The sequence below is a fragment of the Manis javanica genome, chromosome 3, assembly GCF_040802235.1.
Source record: "Manis javanica isolate MJ-LG chromosome 3, MJ_LKY, whole genome shotgun sequence".
In the NCBI taxonomy this organism is placed as follows: domain Eukaryota; kingdom Metazoa; phylum Chordata; class Mammalia; order Pholidota; family Manidae; genus Manis; species Manis javanica.
The window spans coordinates 104,718,886-104,730,993 of NC_133158.1; the positions used below are offsets into that span (position 1 = coordinate 104,718,886).

General features: G+C 31.5%; 1 protein-coding gene across 3 annotated transcripts in view; it reads left to right on the top strand.

Annotated features, from left to right (window-relative positions):
* The window catches only part of NCAM2 (neural cell adhesion molecule 2), a 508,052-nt gene that overhangs the window by 292,671 nt on the left and 203,273 nt on the right, over positions 1 to 12,108 (top strand). For all 3 annotated transcript variants that reach the window (XM_073231839.1, XM_037012663.2, XM_037012664.2), the window contains one exon: positions 10,346 to 10,420. In XM_073231839.1, the coding sequence (XP_073087940.1) occupies positions 10,346 to 10,420 (75 nt within the window). The remainder of the gene's footprint in view (positions 1 to 10,345; positions 10,421 to 12,108) is intronic.

The window sequence follows — 12,108 nt, forward strand, 5'->3', positions numbered from 1 at the left end:
CTGACTGCATGTTATTTAATTGCGAACAGTGTACTTTATGTAAAAAAATTTTTTGTGTGTTTTTGAAACAAAAATGTTTGAATCACAGTAATGAATCTTTGCTGTGGTTCAGTGACAGATGAGAGTGTAATCATCAGAAAATACATTGCCTCACTGTTTTAGTCTTCCTGAGTTCATCATTTCTTGACATTTCCTTATAGACCTTTCCACTTCACTTCTAGTTCTTTTACCTTTATTTGCCTTTTCTCATTCACATAACCTATTTTGATCAGGTTAGTTGGAGGACCAGTCATTTGGATGACACTTTTATACATTTCATGTTCACATGTGAAATGCATGTATGAATAGAACACAAGCACCACACACAAAATTACTAAACAATCCATGGCAGTGAAACTTTCTGCTTGAAATCAGCATGTCATTAATTTATTTTATGCATTTTTTATATATTTAGCAAGATATGCATTCTCAAAATTAGAATAGTCTATGAAGAATAAAAACATTTAAAACTGCTTTTTATAAGATTCAACCAACAAAAACATTCTTGAAGAGATATTAGTAAGGCACCTTCCATTTGTTTTTGTTTTACTCTGGTATCACTTTTATGGACACGTATTTTAGCATGGGCTCTCTTCCAGACTATATGCTGGGTGGACAAAGATGAATAAGATATGCTCATTTTTTCCAAGAGTGTATAGTCCAGTGGAGGAGCAGGTGTGTGAACAAAATTGAGTATATGTTAATGGCTATTGGGGAATAGTACAGAAACTCAAAACCAACAACTGTCCTCAGTTTTAGATTAAATTTAAATAAAAGAGTACTTAGTGAACTTGAAGAAGGGAATATAATGCCTTTAAGTTAATGTACATATGTTTTCTGATTATTAAAAGTCATAAAATTCTTATCAACATACTTCAGTGTAATGTTATAAGTGCTCTAAAAGAAAATACTGCAGTATTTTAGAAGATCTTAAAATATTTATTGCTTGAAGGAGGACCCAAGTAAGTCTTTAATCAAAAGGGTTCCATTGAATAAGGAAAACAATGCAAAAAGCAACAGAAAAATAGGAAATTGGTGCCTTCTTGGGAAATTTCTTGCAAAATATTTTAACTACTATGCATGTTTTATTTTTATTTGATTTTTCTCGCATACCTGGAAAATGACAGGTTAAAGTTGAATAAAGTTAGGTCATGGCCAGCTTGTGAAAGATCTATGTCAAGTGTGAAAGTCTGGGGTTTTATCTATATATGATGGAAAGTATAGGCATACCCCAGAAGTACAGCAGTTACAGACTACTGAAATAGAGTATCTCAATAAAATGAGGCAAATGAATATTCTGGTTCTCCAGTGCATAGAAAAGTTATGTTTACACTATACTGTAGTCTATTAAGTATGCAATAACATTATGTCTTAAAAATGTACTAATTAAAAAATAAATTATTAAAAAATAATTTAATTTAAAAAACTACTTTGTTGCTAAAAAATAATGACCACCATCTGAGCTTTCAGCGAGTAATAATCTTTTTACTGGTGAAGGGTCTTGTTTCAGTCTTGATGGCTACTAACTGGTCAGGGTGGTGATTGCTGAAAGTTGTGGTAGCTGTGGCAATTTCTTCAAATAAGTCAACAATCAGGTTTGCCACACCAGTTGACCCTTCTTTTCACTTGAATACTTAGGGGCCTCTGTTGGGTTATTAACTGGTCTAATTTATTGTGTCTCAGGGAATAGAGAGGCTATAGTAGAGGCAGAGAGACATGCAAACAGCCAGTCAGTGGAGCAGTCCAAACACACACAGCATTTATTAAGTTTATGTGCATGGTTCATGACATCCCCAAACAATTACAGTAGTAACAATAAAGATCACTGATTACCATAATATCACCATAACAAATATAATAATAGTGAGAAAGTTGAAATATTATGAGAATTACTAAAATGTGACACAGAATCACAAATGCTGTTTAGAAAAATGGCACCAACAGATTTGCTGGACACAGAGTTGCTACAGACCTTCAAGCTGAAAAAAACACAGTATCTGCAAACCACAATGAAGCAATAAAGCAAGGTTTGCCTGTATATTTGTACTAAAGAATGGTAAACATATTGGACTGCCACAGAGCAGTGCTGACTACATTTTAATGTACACATGGCTCACCTGAGGGTCTTGGTAAATTATAGATTGTGATTCAGTATGAAATGGGACATTCAGTATGAAATGGGACATTCTATATCACAAAGAATCTCCTAATTAAGGTCAAGTGATATTGGACTGGGGACCACTTTCTAAGTAGCAATGGTTAGCACCTGGAAGCTACTTAAAATAGAGAATCCTGGGCCTACTTAAAATAGAAAAAAGCTAGATAGATTGAATCACAATACCTAAGGATTGACCTATAGCCAAACAAAAACAAAATACACACCCATGGAGACTTCCTCAGATGTTTCTGATGAACTCAATGCCTGACCTTGTTCAGTTTTGCAGACTCCTCACTGGACCAGGCTGGCAATGGAGAAAAATAAAATTAAGGTAATTAAGGATGCTAAAGATAAAGCAGATTTGAGAAAGACATTTAAAGGAAGAGTGAGCTGGATTTTATGAGTTTTATATTAGTCAGAGAAGAGACTGTTTATCTGGCAAAATATATTCAATAGATAATAGTGGCAAAACTTAAAGAATTAAGAATAAGAAGGCCCTTGAGTTTTGATATGCTGACTTTGAAAATACAGTTTTTAAGAAGTATAGTATGTATTAGCAAATATGTTTCTAGACCTCAGAAATGATTAAAGGGAAATATACACACATTCTATCTATAATTAATATATAGAAGAGGGGATCATGAGCAAATGGAGACAGAGTTTTGAGTGTTTATTATGAAGCAGATTATACTGGTAATTTTTTTTATATATATGAAGGGCATAGTGAAGTAATTAAGATCACAGACACAGCACAAATATTTGGATTCAAATATGCCTTACTATATATTGGGTGAGTGACCTTCAGCAAATCATGACACGATCTTTTGACTTAACTTTCTCATCTTTAAAATAGGAATGAAAATAGTACCCATTTTATAGTACTGTTTAAGGATTAAATGAATTATTTTAGGTACACTGCTTAAAACAGTGCACAGCACATAGAAAATGTCATATCTGTGTTTGCAGTAAAACGTTTGCAACAGAGGAAAACAAAGATGAGGTTACTAAGAAACATAAATATTTAAGGCATATATGGAAGAAGATGTAACAAAAAAGGCTAAAATAAGAGTTATCAGAAAAGTGAGCAAAGAATACATATGTAGGGGACAAGGAATAGACATTGAAAGAACAAAACAGCCAGCACTATCTCATCTTTCATTAAATCAAATAAAAAAGACAGCTAAACCTTGTTACTGGATTTGAAAATTAGAAGATTGTGGTTGACCTTAGGAACTGCAAACCTATTAGTTGAATGGAGAAGACAAAAAAAAATGTAATAAAGAATAATTGAAACTTGGAGAGTGTTTTTTTTCCAACAGTGTCTATAGCGTCATCGGGTGGGGCCATACAATGAAGACAAAGTAGGGTAAGTAGGATGGATATACCATACTAATTTGAGAGAGAAACAGAGAAAGGATGATCTATTTTTAAAGATATTGTTTGTTTATTTTGTTTTGTTTTTCATTTATTTATTTTTCTTAAATGATGGAAGCAATTAAACAGTGTCTATAGAATGATGATAAGGGCCTGATAGAAAGAGAAGTATTATGGAGGTAGACTATTTGCTCTTAAAAGGACTTGGTTCTAGCCATTGAGACATTCATTTTCCTAATATAAGATGGGGATATTGAAGAAGATTGAGTTCAAATATAAAAAAGCATGGAGTTTGAGAGGAATTACACAAAAAACTTGTCTTGGTAAACTTAGGTGAAACAATTTGAAAAACAGTTCTGAGAAAACATTTTCAGCCAACAGATATCCTAAAATGTTTGATGATAGAATATTTCTTAAATACTCCAAAAGTCCTGAACTTTCTTGGACATTGTAGCAGTTTTTGAAACCCATAACCCACTACCATATACACTATTGTAATATATTGATATGAAAATTCAATAATAAGAAGTGAATAATTAAATAAATTATGTAATAATTCTCTTGAAGCAGATACAATTTTAGAATATATTTTCAATGAAAAAAATGAGAAAATCATATTCATTTATTATAGTCAATAAGGACCATCTATGCATAAGACTTCTTGAGAATTTCTATAATTACTAGGTAAGGGCCTTAGTTCTCTAACTCATTGATGTGAAGGCTAAGGAAAAATGCTTGCTTGAAAAATGTTGTAAGTCACTGTACCAAGATAAATCAGTGCCTTAAGTTATCTCTGCATGTCTGTTGGAATTTTAAATGATTCCACCTCTCCTTTGTGTCAGGCATGTAGTAGATGACTAAATTGTCAGTTTTTAAATCTCCATAGGTGATAATCTGGCCATTTGAAATGCCATTGTTAAATGTTGTATCAAATTGCAGCAGTCTCTTGTTCTTCTGATGGACCTGGGAAATGCCAATGACTTCATTATATTTATATTCCTGTAAATTAAGAAAGTCCCATTTGGATATCTGCTATTTAATCTGCATACTTACTTAAATTATAAATATTACTAAACCTTTGTTATGATAGCAGTTATCTTTGTTAAACTGCTGCCTATGTTCTATTTTGAGATATCATTTTCATTTATGATATAAATTGCAGCTTCACATATTCCCCTCCATTAGCTCTTTTCGGAAATTCTTTTTCACATTGATGACACTTATTTCACTGAAGCAGAAAACCTTAACATCTTTGACTTTTTCCCTTTTCCACTAATGTTCTAATTGATCACAGAGATAACTTCTATTTTGATTTTTTGTTACATCCATTCCTGCTTTTCCATATTCTTTGCCAACAGCCAACCCAGATACTCATCATAATATACCCTAAAGTGCTTGTCCCCTTAATTCAATATGTCAGTCATTTTATCTTCTAACTAATCTTTACTAAATGCCAATTTTGTCCTCTTACTGTCTACTTATAAATAATTAATGGACAAAAATACAAGTCCAGACATTCTACCAAGGCTTTTGAGATCCTCCAATGTCTTTTAAAAACTATTTCTCCAATGATAATATATTACCAAAACTCTACATGAGGTCAGCCTCATCTGTATTGATCTACTAATTATTCCTGGAATGTTCCTTGAACATTTTTGCCTTATCTGGAATATTCACCAACATATCTTCCTTACCCGGAATGTCCACCCTTTTTCTGTCCATTTATTACAGTATCTGTCCCATCTCTTGTTTTTGCCAAGTCTTACTACCTACCCTCTGTGCAGCCTTCTTGACCATAACCCTTGTGATGGCCATAACTGATATACATCACCTTGTTTTATCATTCCTCTTTTTATGTGTCCTTTCCAATAAATTGTAAATCCTCTGATATTAGTATCTGTGGCTTATTATTTTTGTATATCATAGCATCTTAAAGCGATTTGCTAAATGCATATAGTCAATAAATACTTAATGATTTTTGTAAACTATTCAAATTTACCCAACTCTACTTTTCAGATGTATAATAAATGCATTCTTTGAGAATAGCTCACAGAGGACATAGATTTTTCCTGGCCCTTACAAACTCTTCAGTTTGTAAGTTTCAAGCTTTTTCTTACTTTTTTGTTTTGTTTTGTTTTGTTTGTTTTGAGAGGGCATCTATCATATTTATTGATCAAATGGTTGTTAACAACAATAAAATTCTGTATAGGGGACTCAATGCTCAATGCACAATCATTAATCCACCCCAAGCCTAATTCTCGTCAGTCTCCAATCTTCTGAAGCATAGCGAACAAGTTCTTACATGGTGAACAAATTCTTACATAGTGAGTAAGTTCTTACATGGTGAACAGTACAAGGGCAGTCATCACAGAAACTTTCGGTTTTGATCACGCACTATGAACTATAAACAATCAGGTCAAATATGAATATTTGTTTGATTTTTATACTTGATTTATATGTGAATCCCACATTTCTCCCTTATTATTATTATTATTGTTATTATGCTTTTTCTTACTTTTAAGAATCTCTTGTGAAGATATAGCATTTTTTACTGTCCACCCCTACTCTGATACAAAAGTATGATTTATTGATTGATTGGTAAGGAATGCCACCATTTAATCAATAATGCTCATTATATGAAGTGAATCTCTCTCACACTGCACCCTTCATAGTTTTCTTCAACATTGTTTTATCTATTCCAGACACATAATAATAAAACATTGAAATTGTATTTTCCAGCATCACTGAATGTCATGATATTTTCAAACCCCAATCCTAAATACAAATTTTTATTATAAATGTTTACTATAATTTCTTCTCAATAAAATAAAAGCTCCATATTACTATTCACCTTCATTTCTTTGTGCCTAAATTGGAGCACCAGAAATTAAGGAAAGGTTTACTGAATAGATATCAAATTCATCAGTTCTGTACAGTTTTCCCTGAACACAACTTTTGGCATTAGAAAGCTTTAATTTTCTTCTGACATTTGTTCCAAAATCAGTCTCTTGCTGTAGTCACAGGTCAAGTATGATCACAAGAAACTCTTGTTGTTAAATCACAAGAGCTTTGTTTAAGGCATGACTTTAAATTTTAGTTCTCCAGATTTTTCAATATGCCCATGTTTTAGTATATTGGTCAGTTAGAGCAAATCCAGTCTTTTGGAAATGTATTTTAATAAAAAATATGCATTTTCTTTATATGCTTTTAATACCTGAAGTACAGTATTGTCTGGTCACCAAAATATATATGAAAAATATGGTCTTGTTTAATGGGTGAATTAATAGTTTGTACTGAATGAAAACTTACCAAGTATTTTAATAAAAATTAATGAATTAATTACAAGCTCTATTTCATTTTATTACAATGAATATGTTATTTATTACACCTATCAGCAAATCAGCTTAAAATTGTACAGAACTGTACTTGACATTTAAAGTGCCCATCTTTCAAGTTTTGTCTTTTCTATAAACTTCTCCTTAGAAAAGCAAATGTATTCCAGAGATCAAAGGCGGAAATTATTTAAGTAATAATTGGCAGACATTTCTGAAACTCCCTCTGACATCCTTAAATTCCAGCTAAGACAATGAAATCATTCCAAAATTTTGTATTATCAATACTGTCAATATTCTGTACCTAGTGTAAGCTCTTGGTAACTTTGTGTCTGTTATTCTGCCATATATTCATATAGTATCAGTTTAGGAGAAACAGAAAAGAGACTCATGTACCTTCACTTCTAGAAATTTATGTTTAAATAAGGTAGAAAAATGAATATAATTATTAACAATGTTTCATTTGTTTAGTAAGAATGCCTACTGATCAAATATATTATTGATACTGTGGATGTGGCTTTCAAAGAATGTTTTGCAAACTTATTGATATTTTAGTTTTGCTTTGAGGACAGAATATAGTCATACTGTAGACATGTGTAAAAGGGAGACAAAGGTAGAAGAAATGGTTTGAGCAAATGCACAGTGGTGGAAAAGTGTGAGTAAGTGGAAGAAGGGTGTGAGTAATTAATCCTAGTTGTCCGTAAATACAGAAACACTGGGAAGGAATAATTGGATATGAACTGGGAAAGGTAAGTTTTCTTTCAATTAAAATTTGTATAATTGGTAACTGAACAAAGCAAATCCATTTTAAAGACTCTTAAACAGGCAGGTGAATTTAAATAGTTCTAGAAACTTATGCATGCAACAGCTTGAGAAATACTTCCATGGGAAGAGAGACTGAAGAGATAGAAGTCAGAAAAATAAATATAGAATCTGATATACCACTGTCTCAAACATCTTACTTTAAAATTAATGAGTGCAAGTTTTAGGGAAAGAATGTTCATTAGGGAATGAACAAGAATGCATTCAAGTACTGTTAGCAGAGGTCGTATCTCCAAGATGAAAATTGATTGATGGTGACGAAAAATGGAATACGAACAGTGAGCAATTACTGTTAGAAGGAGAATGGGTTCAGTCTGTCCATAGGAAGTTTGAATTAAATTATATTATTCAACTGAATATTAGCTGAGAGTTGGAAATTGCATGGCTGGATTTTAGCAAAGCACAGACTGAAGTACCAAGGAAAAAAGGAAATGATGTCGTGAAATAGGATGACTTCTTAATGGAGAAAGTAAAGGGAGCAAAGAAAGGAAAAGATGAACAGAGTCAACAACTTCCTTTTTTCTTTCAACTATATAAACTTCTTTTCTACCTATTCCCTTTTGTCCATAGGTATGCCCAAACCTTCCCCAGTTTATAAAACCCCTGACCACATTCCCAGAATTGTGGATCCCCAAAACTCTTGAATCTATCTTCAGATTCAAGCTTGTTATAAGGGCAATCTCAAATTCCTTGACTTAAGCAGTTTACCTCTGTTGACCCCATTATACTTAAACTAAGTTCACCAAGGTGTTTACTTGTTACTTCTCAAAAGGAAAGCTCCTCTTTTGTGAATTCTCACTGTATCTGGCATTTTTTATAGCTTTTAGATACTTGTTTGTCCCTTAGTCCTACTAGTTTTCTTCCTATTATTTCTAACTTTTGTACTTTTCTTAATCCATTCTTTCTGAAATACTAGACTTGCTTGAACACTTTGTTGAGCCTCTGTAATGTGACAAGCACTCTGAGTATCAAGGATTATTAATAAACATAGGATCCAAATATGGAGGGAGAAGAAATCCACGCAGCCCATGCCAAATTTCCCAGTTTTCCTAAAAAAGAAGGAATTTATCAATGATAGAGAGTATAAGGAAGCACATTTTCAAGAGTTTAACGTGTTTGACAAGTCTCTTGATAATTTCATCCTTTCTCAAGTTTTTGACTCCACATTTTATGTCTTTAAACATTTTCAGCATAGTTATGTTACATTCTTAGTCTAATTCCATTTTTTGAAATTTTGTGTACCTATTTATCCTATTGGTTGTTTCAACTAACTCTTGCTTACAGTGCCGTATTTTATTATGTATTTTATAATGTCAGAATGTGATTTTAGATTAAAGAAAGCTTTATTTATAAAAAGCTTAACTAGTCTGGGCTGATGATGTAGTTCTGAAGGGGATTTATCTTTGCTTCTGCCACTTAGCTATGAGCCCTACATGTGACATTGTTTTTCAGTTAAACTTCTCAGCTTGGAGTTTCCAAAGAACATATGTTTATAATTAAAACCCCAACCCTGGGATATGGAAGAACTGTGATTAATATATTTAGGGGGAAACATCGTCTCCCATACAGGCCAGGAGAGATTTGTCATCACACTTTTTATTTTTTTTTCCCAATGGGCTGATGTATTCTACATCCTTCTCATACCAAGGGTGAACCTTACTCTAGTCCAGTATTATCTGGTGTTCTATAGCATCCACTTTTTGAACAAGATTGGATTCTATCTCTTTGAAGTCTGTGCGCCTTGCACCTTTTGGTGACTATGATCCAGAAGTTCCCAGTGTCGACTTATACTCTAGTTTTAATTTTTTCTCCATTGTTTTCCCTTGAGTCTCCATTACTTTACTGAATTCTCACTCGTTGTGCATTTTTGGAAGCAAGGTATAGCAGGAAAGGTTTTGGGGAGTGGTCATACTATCTTGTCTACTATATCAGTAGAAATATATATATTAAATGTAAATAAAATATTTATTAAATATTGAACATAATTATAATTATTTTCCAAACTCTAGAATATTCAGCTGTTCTATTTCAAATTTGACAACAGATTTACTGAACAGCTCTTCTATTTTATTGCCATTTTCCTGGTTCCTTCACTTAAGTTATCTTGTTAAAATCAATATTCATTCCCCTCTCTCTATGCATTGCTCCCTCCCTTCTATGGATGCCTCCTTTTATGGAAATACTTCAGTAGGTAGTCAAAATGTAGTTAATTTATATTTGTTATTGTTGTAATGATAGTGTAGGATTTACTCTTTAAGCAAGGTTCCAAATGTTGAGCAAAAATTTTCTTTAGCTATTGTTCAATCTTGTAGCACATGTAAGACTAGCATCTAAATACAAAACAGCTGTCTGAGTATGAATTTGTTCATTTACTTAACAAATATATTTCAACATATTCACTTGAGTAAGTCCTGTAATTGGTCTGGTTGTGAAAGGGTAATAATGTAACAGACATAATGTTGTTATTTTTTAATGTATTTTATAAAATTTCATTTCTCTTTACAGGTAGTAAAAATGGGGTGGATAATTGCTCTTTGGATTGTGCAGTTTATAGATCATGTAAAAATCTTAGAATTCATATTTTAAACTGTAATTAATTGTTACTCAAAATTTTTTTCAGCTCTTCTTCAAGTGACAATTTCACTTAGCAAAGTAGAGCTTAGTGTGGGTGAATCTAAGTTCTTCACATGTACAGGTATGTATTCTACAAATTTTTCATTTAACCTGTTTTATGCTTTAATTATTCAATTTACTGGCAAAATTAAAGTCATGAAAAACTTAATTCTCTAAAAATAAAATATTATCACTGGATTTATAATGATTGGAAAGTACTAACAACCATATTTTGCATATTAAATACTATGAATTTTATTTCTATTATTTTCAAGTTATTAATTTTGACTATAAAACAAGTATGATGTATTCTCAGTAACTTAATTCAAATATTATTCCAGTCTAAATAGTAATATTAGGATGAATGTAAACATTATAACTGAATCATCTTTGTAAATATTCAATGAATAAATTATATATGGCACACTGCACTATAGTTACACCAGAATGAAAATTTTAGGACAAAGCAGATTAAATTCTTCTTTATGAAAATGAATTTCTTTGAAAATGCAAATAAGTTCTTTAATCAGAAAAACTTTTGCAGGATTTCTGTGACTATTAATGAAGAGAATCCCACATGATGCCTGTGGGAAATTATTTAGATCTCATTCAATTTGATCATGCACATACAGAATTTTTCAGAGGACATTTAAATACTTAAGCATCAAGTTCAAAGTACTGTACCACTCACAAATGAATACTTTCTACTTATATTTACCTATATCATATTCCTTTTATGCATGCAAGTCTTCATACCTAAAGTTTTAAAAAATACTTATTTAGTTCCAAAATTGCTTTTTAGAGTTTTTTAAATTGTTTCTGTTCCTGATTATACCTGCGCAATTCAAAACTGGTTTAAAATAACTATTTCTGTCATAAAATGTGTAATAAAAGTTGTCTTGAGACCAGCATGGCTTTTTAAAATTATTATTAAAATTAATGAAAATGGAAGCAGTTATAACAATATTTTATTAATCATATTTAATAGCATATATATATAAACATATATATATGTATATAAATACATGCACACACTATCACACCTCATGAAAAAATGATAGGGACCATGAATCTTCATGTGTTTGCCTTCATAAAGCTCTGAATTTATAGCTCTATTGATGCATATTTTTGCATATTGACAAATGGAGAAGCAGAGAGCAGGGAAGAGATAAGTTTAATATCATTTATTATGTTAGCAGAGTTTGGCATAAGAATGTAAGTCATTGTTTCTAAATCTCATCTATACATTATTTACACAAATTCATGCATTTCGCACATACATTTCAGTTGTATCACATAATCACAGAATAATGAAATAGTCTAAAGATAAATTTTGAAAATATAATGAATTGTATTATTTTCTTGCATTTGCATATCACAATGATATAAAGTATATATAATGTAATTGCATCTGCATGTATTACATAAGGTCAAATTAAGATATAATTTAAAAGAATGAATTAACAACATTCAGTGGTATTTAGTTTTACTCTTAATAATGTCAAATAATTATTATTTTTTTATTTTACATAAAGATAAGTAATCAAGAGCTGTACTGTTGTCTTGGAAGTGACCTTACTTATGATGAATATAGTAGTAAAACAAGAATCTAAAAATGAAAACATGAGAAACCATTTAAATCACAATGCTTCTATAGGTTTTTCTTCTACTACAGTGTTGACATGACTCTAAAGTTTGACACCCTGAAGCACTGACATTCGAAACTCAATGAAATAAATGTCTTAAATTAAACTGAAAGGTTTCAAACCC